Source organism: Acanthaster planci, linkage group LG03 (assembly GCF_054643075.1).
Source record: "Acanthaster planci isolate LZ-2023a linkage group LG03, COTS_SCS, whole genome shotgun sequence".
NCBI classification, from domain to species: Eukaryota; Metazoa; Echinodermata; class Asteroidea; order Valvatida; family Acanthasteridae; genus Acanthaster; species Acanthaster planci.
In genome coordinates, this window is record NC_141779.1 from 14,847,592 (window position 1) to 14,866,414 (window position 18,823).

General features: G+C 43.0%; 1 protein-coding gene across 5 annotated transcripts in view; it reads left to right on the forward strand.

The window, feature by feature from the left end:
- LOC110991112 (hyalin-like) overlaps positions 1 to 18,071 on the forward strand; it is a 41,764-nt gene extending 23,693 nt beyond the window's left edge. For all 5 annotated transcript variants that reach the window (XM_022256288.2, XM_022256291.2, XM_022256290.2 and 2 more), the window contains 11 exons: positions 241 to 333; positions 827 to 925; positions 1,305 to 1,397; positions 1,795 to 1,893; positions 2,566 to 2,619; positions 2,830 to 2,957; positions 3,262 to 3,326; positions 3,721 to 3,899; positions 11,866 to 12,049; positions 12,631 to 12,831; positions 14,930 to 18,071. In XM_022256288.2, coding sequence (XP_022111980.2) covers positions 241 to 333; positions 827 to 925; positions 1,305 to 1,397; positions 1,795 to 1,893; positions 2,566 to 2,619; positions 2,830 to 2,957; positions 3,262 to 3,326; positions 3,721 to 3,899; positions 11,866 to 12,049; positions 12,631 to 12,831; positions 14,930 to 15,320 — 1,586 coding nt within the window. In that variant the 3' untranslated portion in view covers positions 15,321 to 18,071. The remainder of the gene's footprint in view (positions 1 to 240; positions 334 to 826; positions 926 to 1,304; positions 1,398 to 1,794; positions 1,894 to 2,565; positions 2,620 to 2,829; positions 2,958 to 3,261; positions 3,327 to 3,720; positions 3,900 to 11,865; positions 12,050 to 12,630; positions 12,832 to 14,929) is intronic.
- The last annotated feature ends 752 nt before the right edge of the window (positions 18,072 to 18,823 follow it).

Consider the following 18,823-nt stretch of genomic DNA (forward strand, 5'->3'; position numbering starts at 1 on the left):
CACTCAAGCCTGACGAAACCTTTAGAGAGAAGATGGTGTTGAAATGTTCAGGTTTAATGGTGGGAGGAAAACCCCAGACAGATTGTAAAGACTGAGAGCCCAATCCACACAATGACTTAGGTGGGATTAGAACCTGGGTCAGAGAAGCAGAAGGTGAGAAAAGTACCACTGTGCCAATGGTGTGTAACAGATACTGCCGACTGCCTAACTCACCAATACTCTCCCTCTGTGTTCCCCTAGAGTGTATACCTTGTGCCCACGGGGGAACCGATCAAGACCCCGACACCTGCCTCTGTGACTGCCCCGGGGCTTATCTCCCACCCGTCTGTGCAGGTCAGTATCGTACTGTAGGAACAGCTTCAGCAGAAACTAGATACGTGGCAATGTTGGAACTTCCAGTCCAGCCACCGAGAATGCATTTCTGATTTCAAGTTTTCGTTTGGCAGCGGTGGAGTAGTTGAAAGTTATAGTTATGGGTACAGTGTGAGTGATGTCATTTATCCTCTCAACCAACTATACATGTCAATTCAGGGGGAATTGGAGCAAAGAGAAAAGAGTGTGGAATGTCAAGACATATAAACACACTTATAATGAGCAGACACACTTCACACTGAGATAACGACATCAAGAAAGCACAGTTTTACATTCTAGCCAAGAACTTTAATAACACATGAGAATATACTCCATCTGGTTTGGTGTTTGTATCTTATAGAAGAGTGTACCTTAATGTAATATCTCTTTTGCTATAAGAGCTTGACCCAGTCTGCGTAGTCCTTGTTGAAAACTGTCGATCGGCATTTGTTCATGTGTTTGCTTTCAAACATAGCATGTGGAGGACAGGCAGAGTGCCAGAATGGCGGAGAATTCTCTGAGGTCTCTTGCAACTGCACATGCCCGTCACCGTTCACTGGAAAGACGTGCACAGGTACCAGAGCATCGTTACATAGCAAGATGTACAGGGGATAAATCCCGGAGAGCAGTAGAGGGAGTTTAATGTAGCCCCCTTCTTTAGTGAGAGAATTACCAATTTAATTCATCCCCCAATTTTGATGGCCGATGATTAAAGCTGAGAAATGCATATATTTGAGGTTATTTCAAACTGTCCAAGAGCACAAGTAGAGAACAGAACGTACAACTTAAAATTGGTTGTTTAGCTTTCAATGTTGAGGCATGTAAGCTCACAATAAAAAGATGAACATCTGTGTCATGAACAGCGACCCCCTTAAACGCTGTGTTACAATTATCTATGTATATATGATATGTTCATATCACTGGCCATATTATAACAATCATTTTCACGACAGAGTGTAAGCCATGCCAGAATGGAGGATCGTATCAGAACAAGTTCATGTGCGTCTGCGATTGTCCATATTTCCACACTGATCCATTGTGTGCCGGTGAGCGTCTTACTCTTCCATTTGTTTTTGTATTCCACAGCAAGTCCTTCTTTTTGGATGAGATTATTCCATACATCTTCATTCATTAGAATTTGGTATATTATTTTGAAGCAAATGATGTGGAGGCAATAACATTCTGCCGTCCAGCGACATGCATATTTTTTTCCGGTCATCTTTTTCACCTTGTGTCCTATTCTTTTATGTTCACACTCTCTGTTCCTGAAATTAAATTTTAACCTGTAAGAAGACGTAAACCTTTTATTTTTAAATTTACCAAATTTCATCAGATCCAGCCAAACCTCTAACTGCTAGGTAGTCAGACATGCCCGTCATGGCGGTGAATGTGTGCTTATTTTAGGTTGAGTTCCGTTCTGCCTATGACATATTTTTGTTGCAGTGTGCCCCCTGGGATTTGTGTGTCTGAACGGCGGAACACGACGCGAGGCTACGTGTTCTTGTGAATGTGCTAATGGCTGGCGAGCTAAGGACTGCTCAGGTAAGAATATGTCTGACCCTTCAGCCTCGAGGTCCAAATCTGGCAAGGCACAGTGGGATTTCTGGGTTTTGAGTCCAGGAGGCTAAATGGAAATTTGTCTAAAAACAATATTCTAAAGTTTTGTCCTAAAAAATTAAAGGAACCTGACCTCCCCCAGAAAGTGCAAGTGGTTGGATTATTTCTACAGTGTTGGCACTTTCACGTAAGAATGAAAGGGCAACGTGTCCCCCCCCTCCACCGACAACTCCCCCCCCCCGGATATGTCACCATTGACTCTTGCTCATCAAGAAGTGTTCCAGTCTAAACAGAAGTAAATCTTCAAGCAATCTGAAAAGTTCCGCTTCCACAACCACTTGAAAGTCTTGAAATTTCTCAAATTTTGTGGGTTTTTTGTCAACACTAGCTTTCAGCCTTGGTATAGGGCTAGAGATTTCAAAAAGGTGTGCTACATTATTAAATGTTCCACATCTGGGGCCGTCAGCATTATAGTGAATCACATCATAGTCATTCTGAGGGAAGTGGAAAAACCACTTTGAGGTTACTGTGTAAAAGCTGCTCTATTGAAGCCATTTTTTTTTAAAACTGTAGTCTTTGAAATTTCCTGCCTGTATAACTGTGTAACATAATAGGCGAAACTGATACTTGCAATTGTTGTCGATTTGAATTTGACAGAACGTGTACCAAATGTGCCTGATGACGAATACCCAGTCTCTCCAATTTGGACAGGTACGTTAGAACATCATTTACATCTCAAAATTTTTTAAATGACCAATTTAAAAAGCATTCATTTCATCGGCAGTTTGAGCCACAATGGATATCAGATGTCTTTAAAAAAAGTTGTTTATTTTATGTGCAGAAATTGAGAAACTGTAGGAGGATGTAGTGGTGATTATTCATTAAGTTAATTTTCTAGTTTTTCAAATTTCTTTACCTCAGTTGTCAAGAAGAAAGTTTCCTTTGAGATAGCGGTCATTGCCCCAATCTACAATGGTACAGTGTGCGATCCTAGAATAAGCAAGTTCTCTGACGCATGCATTGCCCTCGTCACTGAATTCAAACTGTCAGTGAGTAGAAATGAACAGTGCTTGATTTTTCAGGGGAGTTCTTATGTAAAGCCTTCTGATTTCTAACCAAGAGTCAGTAATTGTACAAAGCAACTCAGTTGAGTCTTTTGGGGGGGGTGTCAATTTTGGTGTATTGATTAATTCCTGAATGTCATTGTTTTGATTGAAATCGTTCTTAATGATATTCCTATTATTGAAATGATAGTGACAGATAAGTTCACTGTTACTCTGCGTAACCCATAGGGCTAAAAAGGTGAAATTGTAGTCAAGGACTTTGTGTTATTTTTCCACTTCCATTGAACAGGTCGAAATCGAGTACAAGTTCGTGGCAGGCTTCTCTCAGGTTGTTATCAATCAGGAAGACCTGAGGTACGTGGCTTAGAATTGGTGAACAGTTCTCCAGAAAGTTTCTTTCTGTACTAGACTACAATTCAGGTCTACAGCCATGCTGCCAAAAATTTTAAACCAGATTGTCACTGAAATGCTCTCAGTATGTAAATGCAATATTTCTTTTTATTTTATTACAGGGACAATGTAAACGCTACATTCATTTTGTACATTTGTCATGTCTTACCATTTATTGCTGTTTTCCTTAAGAGACTATGCTATTCATATCAGACATGTTTGTTACTTATGGAAAATCATCAACAGTTGTTAGGTGCTCTTATTGAAAATTGTGGCTTTCAAGAAAAGAGTCATCAACTTTTGAAAGGCTTTCACTGCCACATCTTTGACATGCTAAATGTGTGCAACACTCCCATAGGGCTGGAAGTGTTGTCGTCCCACATGAGGTCATCTACAACTACGAGGAAATGACTCCAACCACCAGAGGCATATCAGCTAATGCCCTGTACGGAGAGACCGTGGGGAAGGCAGTGGTCAGGGGATACATTGGCAAGCTGAAGGTGGCCACGGGCTGCGAGGATTGCATGGCACCTCAAGGTGAGGAGTGCTACAGTATTGGAACCCCTTTCACCGCATTTCCTTTATATCTAGGTCCCAGATTCCTAACCGACACTGTTTATGTATTCTGGGTCAAGTCGAAATCCTGATTGTGCATCAAACACATCTTTCTGTTCCGACAACCATCTGGTGTATGGTTAAACATTATTTACACTTGCCTGAGATCGGCCAATCGGATCAAAAAGGAGAAGGAAACAGGACAGCAAAGGCTGGGCAAGTGAAATTTGTGTGACAGGTCATTGTCTGTCTTATAAAGTGAAGTCCCAATTATAACTTGTTCCTAGTGAGCTTACTGGTTGAATGAAAAAGACATATGCCCAAATTAGCAGATGGTTGTGTTAAATTACTTGTTTACTGTGTGGGTGTTGAGATATTTGTCTGATCATTTTAACAATTACATTTTACAGTTGAAGGATATCTTTTAATTTTCCATCTGTTAATTTTTTCCTTGAATGCTTAGTTTTCATTTGAGTTGAAAGCACTTTAATATCCAAGATCTCAGTAGCATCTACAGCATTGTACATTCATTTGAGGGAATCCATTATTTTTCCCTCTGCAACCGATTTGAAGAGTTTGTTTGCAACACGTCGTCACCATTCTCACGAAGAGGCAAATTTCTCACTGGAGAATAAAACCTAGGTTTCGATAAAATTACATTTGAAGTTGGTCTCTTTTTTAAATGCTTATTTCCCCAGTATTTAGCATTCCTTTGACTTAATAACCAATGTTACTGCATGAAAGAAGGGATCTTAAATGACACAAAACTGGCATATAATATTTATAGAATTCAATTGAGATTGTTTATTTTGTAAACAAACAAATCTACTGCCTGCAACCCAGGCAGATTACCAGTACATATGCATTATTTCCTAGTCCGTTACTTCCATTCGCTAAATTGTCGTGCGCCCTCACTCGCTTGTCTCCCGTGGAATCGGCCGCCATGTTCTTCCTCTTTTTCTTAGTGCCATTACTATTGGACATGTTTTGGTCCGGCTCCGAAATTTTCGAGAGTTTTTCCTTCGCTGCTTTGTGTTTCGGTGTCATGATTTCTGGATCACCTTGTTTCTTTGGTCTTTCTCATTCTTGTGAATGGTAAGACTGTTCCTTTTTCCCATGTAAATATGTATTTTGTCATTCTTTTCTCAGTCTTGCACAAGTTGGCAGACTGACTTAGTTTTTGTATCTCTGTTTTTCTAGGTTCTCGCTTGATGGAGCTGTTTGTTTTCTTCTATATATATATTTTTGTTGATTTCAGAATGAAATTGAGTACGTTTGTCTCTTTTTTTCTGCTTATTCCATTTTTCTGTACGTGTATATACCTGCTGTTTAGTTTTGCCCAGTTGTGGCATGTCTTTTTTATATTTTTGTTGGGTGTATTATCAGAATATTTTTTAGAGCGGTTGTCTCATTATTCTGTGAGTTGTCTTGCTTGTTGATTTCTGTTTTGTAATCACTGGAAATTTTGGCATTCCCTATTTTGTTCTTTCAGTATTGCTTCTCCCTTTCTGTGTGTTAGATTCCAGTTCTAGGGGGAGATATTGAGAGTTTGCTTTTTACCTTGCTTCGAGTAGTACGCCTGTTCGTGGGCTTGGCATAGCTTGGTTAGTAAGGACAGTGGTGTGGTGGTTTCGATCCTTGCGAACCTAGGGAATAGGACAGTGCATAGGTTTACTGTTCCCTCCCTTTCGGTTGTCTGGGGTACGACCCTGCAATACCCTCATTTGCTCCAGTACTGACCTGTTGAGCACGCAAGTTTGCTCTTCAAGTACTTTCAAGACTCGCAGCAGTTTGACAGCTGGTCCCCTGGCACGGGGTGATACATCTGGTCATTCAGCTGTCATGCCCACAGGCCTTCTTCGAGTATTTTGGCCTGTCCATGCACCCCTACTCGCCTTCTGGGGTGTGGCAGAGTCTGCCTGGGGGAGCACTACCTGTGGTTCATAGTCGTGTAGCAGCATTTCTGCTGGTGCGGCTCAGCTTACCATCCGGTCTGGTAATGCAGCTCGGGCAATTTTAGTGTTATTGATGCTCCCTGTGGGCCATCTTCACTCTGCGCCCCTCTACTGGCCGTGTGGGTGACTCACTTTGGTTTGCCATTCAGTCCGGCAATGCCATATTGTGGGGTCTTGTAGGCAGTCATGACATTTGTGGTTGTCTCTGCCACTAGTGCTCGCTTACAGGCTTCCTTTGAGGTCTTTCACGGCCACTAGCCCGTCTCCACCTCAGCCCAACAGTCAGGAGTGTGTCCAAACCTGCCCACAGCTGGAGTGTGCTGCTGGTTCGGTTCACCTATACTGGCTCAGTTTGGAGGTTATGGTACACTGTGGTACCCTAGTTATTCGCTGCGTTGTAGTCCAGACGACTCCTCCTGATAGTCATGGTGTTTGGCGATGGCCCCATCCACACCATGTTGCATGTCACGTAGCTCGTGTAGTGGTTGTTATACTCCTACAGGGACCGCGTTTAGTGGGCATACATTGGCTGCGGCTGATCAGGGTTAGCCTGCTTGCCTTTCTTGGGATTTTCCCTTTCACCAATCCTCGATAATAGCTTCTTGTTTGGGTATGGTGATCATGACATCAGCAGGCTTGTCCTGCTCCTGATATGCCCAGGGTTTGGTATCGGTTACAGCAGCCGGGTCGGACTCCACGGTGGCCTCTCCAGCACCTTCTACTGCTGGGCCCCCGAAGCCTTTAGGTCTGCTTCACCATTGGGGTTTTCGGCCTCCTGCTATTTCTGACCCGCTTCCTGCAGACAAACAGCCAGATCCCCCTTCAGGCCAACCCTCTTCCCAATGGTCTGAATCAGGGAATTCCTTAGGGAAGAAATGCAAATTGTCTAGGGGTTTGTCTTCTTCACATTACAAGAAGAAACATCGTAGCTCAAAAGGCTCTAGCTCCCCCGACCAAAAGCTATGTGCTCTTTCTGAGTCCATCTCAGAACTCGTGCACCAATATCCACCGCCTCCTCTGGCCACTACGCATCCGTATCCAGAGCTTAATTATTCTCTGCCTCAAGCCTGATGGGGCAATTCTCCGGCCGAGCTTCAGGGCAGTTTGAGCAGTTTGCCAGAGTATCTCTTCGTGCTATAGCCTCCCGTAGGGAATCGGCTATTCTGGCTATGAACATTCCCCACAAGTCAGTTAATTCCACCCTCCAGAGTTTTCCCCTGTTTGCTAAAGATATCTTTACAGGCCTGTTTACTTCTCTTCTCGAAAGTGAGGTAAAGCGGATCGACAATGCTCGGAAGATCTCCTTTCATCAGCCTTCTGACTCTCGTCCTTGTGTTTCTCGTCCAGCTCCTCCAAGGCCTCCGCAATGCTCCGCTCCTTTGGTGCGTCGTCCTACAGGGACTCCTAGACATGCTTGTCGGCCTTTGCAACTCGCCTGGGAACAGTCACGCACTTTGGCTCCGGTTTACTCCAGAGCCTAGCATGGTGTCACCCGCCGCCCCCCGCAGTCTTCTTGGGGTTGGTGTTGGTGACTATTCTGCCCTTTCCTCAGTCGTCAATCCCGATCCCTTTGGCGGCCGTCTTCTATCTTTTGCAGGGTTCGGGGGGTGGGAAATAACATCAGACGGATGGGTCCTCGACTACATGGTTACCGCCTAGAGTCCACGAGCACCCCTCCGTCCAACATGGTGTTTCGGCCGACTCAGGTTCCCATCAATCAGTCCAAGCACGGGGCCTTAGAGTCAGAAATTGTGAACCTCCTTGAGAAGCAGGCTATCATTGCAGTCCCAGCACTGCATGCCCACATGGGTTTCATGTCCACATTTTTCCTCACCCCAAGGAAGGACTCTGGGAAATGGAGACCGATTCTCAATCTAAAGCCACTGAATCGATTCATCCGCCCTAGGTGGTTTCTAAGGATGCCCTCATGGACAATCTGATAAAGTGTGTTGCCGTGTTTCAAGTTCGTCAACAAGCATTCGTGCTTGGCTCCAACTTCTCGATCTCATGGCCAGTTTTGTTGACCTTGTCCCTTGGTGCCAACTCTACAGAGACCTTTTCGACTCCAACTCCTGTCTCACTTCAGACCGCACACAGATTCTCTGGACCTTCTCGTTCCGGTGCCGGCCTTTTTAAGTCATCAACTAACATGGTGGTCTTCCAAAGCCAATCTCTCCAGTGGCCCTCCTTTTGCCCCTCTGGGTCACGACGTGGTACTTACAACTGTTGCTTCTACCTATGGGTGGGGCACCAGCCTTCCAACGTATCAGATTTTTGGCCGATGGGAACCAACCTTGTGGGACTCCTACATTAATGTTCTTGAGCTCCATGCGATCTTCAACGCTCTTCGTCATTACCAGCCGCTCCTGACAGGCAAGACAGTTCTGGTCCAGTCAGAGAAGGAGGAGGCACTCACTTGCCTACCCTCTGCCTTCTTGCCTGGGATCTGCTTCAATGGTCCATTCGTCATTCTGTCCTGGTGCTTGCTGAACACATTCCTGGGATACAGAACGACCTGGCCGATGCTCTCTCTCGGGGCAGGGCTAAACCGACAGAGTGGACTCTTCAGCCATAAGTTGTCTGTCTCCTCTTCCAAGCAACTGACAGGCTGCACGTAGACCTCTTTGCGTCTCATCTGAACGCTCATCTCCCCACGTTTTGCACCTGATTTCCGCACCCTCTAGTGTGGGTGACTGATGTTCTGTGCATCTCTTGGAAAGGCCTCCTGGCTTACGCCTTTCCCCTTATCTCGCTGATCCCAGGGGTGCTGTCAAAGATAGAGAAAAAACCTTGCCAAATTCTTCTCATTGCACCATACTGGCCAAGACAGCCTTGGTTTCCTAGCGTCATGAGGCTTCTGGTCGATATTCCCCTGTTGCTGCCCCAGCACCAAGACCTGCTGTTTCAGCCCAAGTCTCACCATCTCCCTCTGGATTCTCTTCACCTTCACCTAAGGTCTTGGACATTGTCCAACATCATTTCAGCAAGCATGGCTTTCTCAAGACACTACCAGAGGTAGACGCCTGTCAATGAGAAAGATCTGTGACACACATTTGACATTTCAACTCCTGGTGTAAAGAGCATGTCGCAAATCCAACCGAAGCAACTCTTTCCCTAGTAATGGAGTTCTTTATGCATCTCTTCCAGTGTGGCCTCTTCGTTTCAACAAACGGGAACTACCGTTCGGCTCAGGCGGCTATCCATGGTGGTTTTCCTGATGGATCTTTTATCTCTATTAACCCTGCAATTAATCATCTTCTTCGAGACATGTTTATTGAGCACCCCTAACTAGGCAGCTCGTTCCTTCGTAGGGTCTGGGTGATGTTCTTTGACTCTCTTTGACTTTCTTTTAGCTGTCATCACTGTTCGCCAAGGCTGATGGCCACATTCGATGCGAGCCTCTTGGGGTCCGCTTGATCCCGGAGATTGGTTTCCTTACCACCTTACCGAGAACTAAGCACACACGTTTTAACCTCGGGACATCTTCATCCCATCCATCTGGTCGTTGGCATCATCTGCCTCTGATTCCTTCCTCCATGCTCTGATAGACTTTGGTGCCCCTGCGTGGATGCTCAAATGGTACCTCCCCTGGACTAAAGACATCCGAGGGCAAGTGGCTGATCACATTTTGAAGGCATCTCAATTTCACACATTTGTAAGGTTGTATGTTGGAAATCCCCTCAACATTTACCTCTTGTTATCTCAGTGATGTTTTACAGGGGGACTGGTCGTGCTCAAGATAGGATCTCAGTAGCTGTTATGGCCATCCGTCTCCCTGTAAGTGGGTGCACTAACTAATTTGCTTATCCTTGTTGGTTGCAGGTTGCAACTCCTCCGGGGGGCTTGGGGTTGACAATACGCTCTCGCCTTCCCACCGTCCTGTGGTTCAGTGCTACTCTGCATATGTATTGGTAATCGGTGTAGGTTGCAGGCAGTAGACTCTTCCCCCACCTAGAGTGGGACGAGTCTACTACTGTATACTATACCAGATTACCACTTTTCCTCCCTCCTCACCACGTGGCCTCGGCGCACTTTGCGCGTTGAAAAAGAGGAAGAACATGCAGAGATGCCAACTTGTACGATTTTAGGCGTAATTTTTACGATTTGTTTAGTCTGTTTATGACTGTACGACAATTTCCAAATCGAAGGTGCAAAACCGTACAGTTGTGTACAAAGTCTATGTACATAGTAGCACAGAGCCAGCCTCGTAATGCATGCGTCAGAAATGTGTCGCTGGCATCCCGCAGTTTGTGAGTATAAGCTGCGTGAGTAGTTGTAGAAACCAGCATGGTTGAATCATCCGTTCGCCCCAATTAATGCTATGATAAACGGGGCGAATAGGCACAATTGCACTTCATATGCAATGAGATTTTGTACGTCTGAGCGTTGCACATGTACATGTACCAATATTGTACATACTTGTGTCGAACATCAGGATCGTGCTGAAGTTGACCGGAGTGGAGGACTGTCAAGGATTTGATTCTTGGATATTTGGTGAGCAACTGGATTTGTTTTGCACAATGGCAACTAGTGAGCAGAAGTTCAGGGACGAACACACCACAAACATGGGCCTTTATTTCAAAGTCTTGTCGTGGAAAAGCTTTCGTGTTTTGCAACGCATGTAACTGTGACATGCTAAATATTGCCCATGCTGGATCTTACGACATCGAGAAGCACATTAGTTAGGCCAAGAAAAATAGCGCTACTGCCGATTAAATAGGGTCGGTAGGTAAGGATTTTTTGACAATTTTTTTTTTACTGATTGAATTGGACGAAAGTTGCCAAAAATTGCCACAAAAGTGATTAAAATGAAAACTTACCAGAATTAATGTGGAAATGTAATCAACAATTAATTACAGTTCACACTTGCACAATGCTATTCAGGTAAATACAAGTGTTTTGACATGAAAAGAAGTTTTTGACAGGTGTTTGTTTTTCCATTTTTCAAAAACTTTAAAGTTTTTTTTTCTAATTTGCCAATGAAAATTGTTGGTAAAGTTTTTTTTTTCTAATTTGCCAATGAAAATTGTTGGTAAAGTTTTTTATTCTCTAATTTGCCAATGGAAATTGTTGGGGTCACGCCGAAAAATTGGGGTCAGTCGGGAAACCAGAACTGGAAGTGTGATGGGGCTTCACTTTTTCATTTTGAAAAGTTGGCATCTCTGAACATGGCAGCTGCCTCTGTGGGAGTCGAGTGAGTGAGGGCACACTACTGATGATCGAGACTTTAGTGAATGGAAGTAATGAACTAGGAAATAATGCATATGTATTGGTAATCTGATAGGTATGAGTAGTAGATTTGTCCCACTCTAAGTGGGAGGGAGGAGAATTTGCCTCTTTGTGAAAGTGCTTAAATTTATGCGACTTTTGTGAAAATGCCAGCTATTTTGCTGTAGCGCGTGCCAGGAGAAAAATTGTTACATTTGTATATATTTCCTGCGTCAAATTCACCTCTTTGTGAAAACGATTTTGTCCATGGGCTTTGCCCTTTATTGCTAATGCTATATCTATGGAAGACAAATTTGCCTCTTTGTGAAAATGCAAAATGCAGTTTGGTTGAAATTTGCCCCATGTAGATAACCATGATTTGGCCGATTTCAGTAGATTTGGTAAAATTGATTACACCAAGTTGTAGGCATTGCATAGCCTATTTAATTTTGCAAAAAACCCTGAAATTTGAAAAGGTCATGATTTTGGGCCAAAGTATCTCTTCATGAAACGATGATGATGTGATACATGCCAATGTGGTGCCTCTTAGAAAACCACAATCTCTTTGCTACTCAAAGTCGCTTCAGACGGGTTTTACATGTATGCAGTTAAACACAACTTGATAAATCAGTGAAGTGAAAAGTAAAGTTCAAGGACACCTGGTATTTTTTTTTATTCTTTAATATTTCATAATCTTCAGAAGATTTCACTTTTTTCAAATCGAGATATTGAATTTTGGAAATAAACTCTTCCGTTCAACCTTTTCCACTTGGTTGCATTTCCAGATCACACCTACATCTGCGATGCCGAACCTCCAGAGTGTGCCCCAGGCCTGATGTTGACGGAGAGGGCAGAGGGGGGTGAAGGCACTTGCTACTACGTCTGCCGGTCCAAGTGTAAACTGGACACCACCTACTGCGGTGATGGGACCTGTCGCCAAGAACAAGGCAGCAAGGATATTTCATGCAGGTATCAAGGAGACTCGCTTGTCCTCAAATTAGCCCTCCATCAGTAGGCCTACCCCAAGACTGTGCTCATTTTCGGTCAATGGTCTTAGCACGTGTGTGTCTAGTAGCGACTGACGTTGCAGTGTTGTACATCCACCTCGGTATCAATTTACTGTGTTCTTTGAGATTAAATAAGCTGTTACTTCTGCCATTGTTACTCCTATTAAGATTTCTGTTGTTAGGTTCTTTGAAGGGTTGAGGTTCAGTAGAGTCAGTCAAGATTTCCCCCCCCCTCCCGTCTATATATGTTTATTTAGAAATTTTCCATGGTTTTCATGTGCAATTCACAAACACTTAGATGGTTGTTGACTTATCAAGTCATGAGAATCTGATCTTTTGAATTCAAGGATTTAATTCAATGAGGAAGCTTTGAAACAAAGATGTTTTAAATTGGCAAAATTGCTGGATATCCCAGTTGCAAGAGGACCAAATCTGTATGCTGAAAATTACAAGCTGCACGATCCCACTTCCACGTTAACTTTCAGTGTGTGACCGAAATAGTGAGTTGTAATATTAGCTATCTTTCCTTTTTTTTCTTTCCAGCTGTCCCCAGTCCTCGGCGGTGATGTACAGCGGTGCACAGTGCCAGAACCAAGTTCAGCTGACGTGGCTGTACGTTGGCGTCAGCGTGGGAGTGGTTTCAATCCTGGTTCTGATAGTCGTCTTGAGCGTGTGCTTGTGGCGATCCAAGGGGCTGGTGGACAGACTTCAAGAGGAAGATGAAGAGAAGGTGGTATTGGGAAAGTATGTCACCAAACATGTTGTCTGGTTCTGGTAAAGGCAAGGCGACTGAAAGACAAGATATAATAGACCGACAACGCCAACCAGGTCACATGGCCTATAGTGGATATCAAACACCAATGAAAATGGCATCCTGCTCCTATAGCAACATGTGTTTAAGTTTTACCTAAAGTACAGCCAATGTTCTGAATAGTACTCAGCACAACAGTAGTCTGAGTTTTGCACCAACTGTTGGCTTTAATAGTTTATTCTTGGCAAATGACACTTTTGACACACTTTGATATGATACCCACTATAGGTCACGTGACATAGGGGGCATAATCAGTCTATCGCTTTTATTTTCAAAGTCATTTTTGTCATCGAAGAGGGAAACCAGGGGCCTTACTTTATAGACCATTAGTTTAGGTCATCGGGCCGCTAGCATCATGATGGCATGCCGAATGGTAGATACATGAAAGGAGGTACTTATTGTTATGTGTCACATGTGTATTTGGATGTTTGGCTCACCCATAACCAGTGTTGGTTATAAAGAACTGTATGTCCAGAGCTTGCCTTGAAAAATCTGGAAGCGTATACTCTGGTTGGACTCAAACCCATGACTTTCTGCATCGTGGTGCGGTGTCATAGTGACTCGACATCCAAGCTTGCCAGGCTGTGGCCTGGTTGAGCCCAGTACAACAGTGGGTACGGCTTTCTTGAAGGACTTTCCTGCAGTTCATGTATGTGTGGTGTCAAAATACATGTAACTTGTTAGATGTAAGTGGACTGATTGTGACTATTTCTACCTGGGCAAATGGCTGTCAAATTGGAGAAAGTTCAACTGCCGTGTTCATTCTTCAGAGAGCACTCTGTATTGTACTACACTGGACAGCAAAAGAAACTTGCCACTTCTGTCAAAGGCCACACATAAAAATTCACTCCATAGAAATAAACAATTTTTGTACTAATCACATGCCCAAAAGCAAGTGATTATCTTTATAACAAAGAAGAAATTGACATGCACAGCAATTTGGTTACTGAATCAAAAGTCACCCACAAAAGCACTCTCCCCCAAGCAAAAATGACCCATGAATGGACAACCAATGACAAAGTGAACACCTGTTTTGTCAAAGTGATGTGCATGAGTGGTTTCTGTATACGGATGCCATCCTTACTGACTATGCATACACATTATTGAAAAGTAATGATTGTGACTTCTTTATTTCGTCCTGTGACATTGATTCCTGCGTAAAACTTACGGCTCATTCTGTTACATTCTGTGACCTTTGATTCAGTAACCAAGTTGCTGTGCATGTCAATTTCTTCTTTGTTATAAAGATAATCACTCGCTTTTGGGCATGTGATTAGTAGGGGGTATTGCAGCATACCTGTGTACAAAAATTGTGTATTTCTATGGAGTGAATTTTTATGTGTGGCCTTTGACAGAAGTGGCAGGTTTCTTTTGCTGTCCAGTTTATTTGCATAGTTCATCTGATGCCATGCCATCACTGCTTTGGTTGTTACATGTAAAGCTTAATGAGCTTACTTTCAATAATCCATTATACATGGACTAGATCTGATGTTTATCCAATGATGCAGAGCTGCCCTGACCTCCAGGCCGGGGAGGAGGGAAGAAGGGATGTCAAACTTTGTTTTTATTGGTTGTAATGATGTTAAGGTCACAAGTCATCATTTTATTCCATTTGATGACTGAGAAACCTATAACAGACTCAAATGGTACTCTGTGCAACAAAACCACTTCCCTGCAGCAAGCGAATGAGACTCCCCCCCGTCAGTGTTGTAGGTGAGACCATCACAAGACCAGACACTAGTAAGAGTGTGAAAAGTGACAAAGGAATGCTTTTGTTGCAGTTCATTTTAATAGCTTGCAACTTGAATTTCAGACTGGAGGTCTTGTGTTGGTATTGTACGGTCTTACGAAAGTGGTCTCAACTACAACACTGCCCCCGGTTCAAGCTTGCGGCAGAGTAATGCACTTATCATTTGACCGGCATCTCTACCTGATTTGATCAAGGTACATGTAGGCCAAATTGAATGTCGAAAATTTCCCACTTGGAATGGTGCATGAACACTGCTCATGTTTTTTTTTTTCTATCGGTAGGCCTATGAGTGACGAGCTGATGAAGGAACTGAACTCTTACTGCAACAATAACAACGGGAGCACCGGGGAGACGTACTTCCACAAACCTCCCTCAGGGGAGTCGACCCGCCCCAGCCTGTACGCGCAGATTTCCCAGGAGCACAAGAGAAACAGAGCGATCAAGAATGGTCAGGCACCTGGGGCTGGCTCGGGGGCCAAGGTCGGTGGCCTCCGGGCTCATCTGTCCCCAGGATCGCCCAAGTACGAGGCCCAGATCAAGCCCAACGATTTTGACGGTAGCCGGTCCCCGAGGGGGGAGCGGCGACCCTGGTACTTCTGGGGGAAGATGTCCCTGCCGAAGAAGAGGGACATCAAGATGATCCCCATGACCAGTGAAACGGGGAGATTCTGAAGAGGAAAGAGAGATTTGTAGAGTCATGTGGTCTTTTGCTCTGAGCAAAACAATTGTTTTGGAAGACATTGGAACTATGTATCGATTTTCCAAATCTCTCCTGAGATATTATCAATGACCAGCATCAAACAATTGAATCTCCCAGTAACTTTGTTCAGGCATTATGTATTTTGTCTTTAGCAGTCTACACTAAAACCGAACATATCGGGCTGTAAACCGAATGAAAACCTTAATGCTAAAGGTTTTCGAAGGAACTCAGTTCTAAAATGATACAAAACGCCCCCAAAATCCTAATAAAAATGTTGTAGTATGTCTTAGCTTGGCATTTGAATCGTAAGAATCGTGGCTATGTACCACCTGCAACTACGATCATCTGATCCAGTTATTACCCTTTGTATTACCGCTTGTATTATCATTTATCGCTTTACGCATGTATCAGCATAGTAGTCGAAAGGTGCACCGTGAATATATAAGCATTGCAGTAGTTCCTATGCATGTACTCATTAATATTTAAACAGTTTTGTAATTAATTTATGCTCTGCATGAAAACGTGCATTCAGCAGATTTGGTGTTAATTGAATAAGTGCATTTTTATTCAAACTGTCACGTCTTCTTTTTAATCAGTAAGAATTTTAAGGTTTGCATCGTGGGTATACACAAGACAAGTGGTTTGCTGTAACGCCATGCACCTTATGAACTGTCTCTTTTTGAGTATGTGTGGCTCAGAAAGGGTCCGGTTAACTTAATGCTTTTTAACAGTGTAGTCAGGAGACTGCTTGGTTCCTACCAGAGTAATGTATATGTGGGTCGTGGTGCTTGTTGATGTGTGAAGACTGCATCCAAGCTGTAGTGCTATCATAGTATCGATCAAGTTATAATATTCCTGGAAATTACGATGTCTTTGGAAAATTACCATGTCTATGTGGAGTATGTGTACATTTGAAATCAAATGGCAGAGAAAGTTCAGTGTACAGTCGAACTTCATTAATATGAGCACTGTTAATATAAGATTCTACTCAAGACAAGGTAATTGTTAGGTCCCAATCTTTTTCCATCGTTTTTATTCCTGATAATGCAAGGTTCCTGTTATAACAAAGTAATTTGCCAAGTCCAAAGAACCTCTCATTAACAAGGTTCGACTGTACTCGTAAAATGTCTGTAGGCTTGTGGACCTCAAACTAAGCCCTTCTTACCTGAAATAAAATGGTTAACCATGATATCTTCATCCGTCAATTAGAACATTATGGCATGCCAGAATACTTTAGTGGCAGAAGCAAAACTTGTTTTGTGTAATTCCATAAAATCTACAGAATTGCCTGTAGAGGTTTTTCACGGAATGTAACATGACGGGCAAAAGCATTTCAGGAGGCGCACCATTTCCATGTCCATTTTCGAATCTGTGTGTTTCTGTTGGTAATTTCATGCATGTAAGAAAGTTGAGACACTTTCAAGGCATACATGTTTTCGGCAACATCTGTGTAAATTGAACGCTGACCGTCAAAAATCATGTGACCGAAAATCCTCTTATTTGTGATGTGGTGCCCACAGGGCTCTGTATTGGGTCCCATGTTATTTTTATTGTACATTAATGGCATTCGCGATGCTTCAGAGCTTATCACACTTTGCTTATTTGCAGATGACGCAAGCTTATTATATTATAACAAAACTGTGGACTTAGCGGTTCAGAGCCTCAGCACTGAGCTTCTGAAAGTCACTACTTGGCTATTGGCCAATAAATTATACATAAATGTACTTGAATCAAATCATATATTATTTTGCACTAGCCAGTTCAAACATACTCAGTCTTTACACGTTATTTTAAATGATACTATTCTTGATTGTGTAAAGGACACCAAGTTTTAGGGAATACAAATTGATGAGAATCTAACTTTGAAGAAAGATATGTGACCTGTCACCACAAAATGAGCTGAAAGTCGGAATGTTCAAAAATTGAGATATTGGCATTTTTGAATTTGGCAGAAAGAGAGCTCTCCAGTAATATGTACACGGAACACTTAGGGTAGAAGTATAAGGTGACAATGTGACATGATTCTGGCAGCTTTGTTTCTTTGTTTCAGACATTGAAAATGACACTGATCATGCAAAATATTTGGAATTAAATTGGAGACAGGTTACTCTTTCCAAATATTACAAAACACCAAACTTGACCTCCACTTCAATATCTGACTTTGAACCCTCAAAACAGGAAAGAGCGGGATGCGACTCGACTCATTTTGTCGTGCCAGGACACATATTTGTCTAAAATATTTTCTACCTAATAGCATGTTACTCTCATTTTATTGTACTTGAATATGTCAATTCTAACTTGGGGTAGTCTGACTCCCAACGCAATAGACTGTCTACTCTCCAGAAATAAGTAGTTAGGGTCTTTGCCAAAACTGGACCAAAATTGCTAATTTCAAACCACTAAATTCACTGACTTGTATTATCTCAACTTGGGCATATTTATGCATCATTATATGACTCATGCACTACCCTGCGTGTTTCAATCTGTTTTACATTAACTTCAAATAATTCATTCCTATTATACATGCAGTACTATTGGTAACGCACTTTTGTTACCTATAGACCGATTGCGCCCGCTATAGTCACGTGACCTATACTGGGTGTTAAATATCAACAAGCACGGCATCTACCAAACTCAAAGTGTGTTATAAGTATCGTTTGGCAAAAATAAAGCCGACGGTAGGTACTGCACTCAGAATTAAACCATTGTAATAGGAATAATAACGGTCTCGAACCTCCATGTGCTTTGTCTTCATGTATGTCTTTGTCCGTCTGTCCATATGCTAGAGAACAAAAGCTGTTACTTCACTCTGGACCTAGATGTTGCTACATGTATTTGGCTAACATTGAACTTTATATTGACTGGTAATATATCTATATACATGTTATGTCATTGGGATTGTATCATTGTGTCACCCTTGATAAACTATGGCAGCATTGAAATAAATGTGTGTAAACCGCCCCCCCCAAAAAAAAAAAAACCTCTCAGTGAACACTCTGTGGAATCTGGAAATGTTGACCACTGATCATTCAATTATGCTACGTCCAGTCAATGGGAACTTCAGTGGGCGCACTGTGAAAATCCTTCCACACAGGAATGTGGGAGAAGTCTGCTATTTAATACCTACCCTGAACAGTTACTAAATGTATGTCAGTCACTTTACGTATGATTCTATTCGCTAAAAACTTGATCAACTGTAATGCGCCCTCTAGTCCCATGATGCATAGCGGAGCGGCCACCATGTTCTTCCTTGTATTAAACTGTCCGAGCCAAATGTAGGGATGTGTGGGAGGGAGGTGACTGTTTGGGGTAGGTATTCAATAGCAGACCTCTCCCACACTCCTGTGGGGGAGAAGTCTTCTGCTTTCCATCTACCCCAAACAGTTACTAAATATGCAGAGAAGCAAAGATCCCCAGGAGGGGGCAGTGATGAGGTCGCGCTTTGTCCAGAATGTGTGTTAGAGGAGGATGTAAC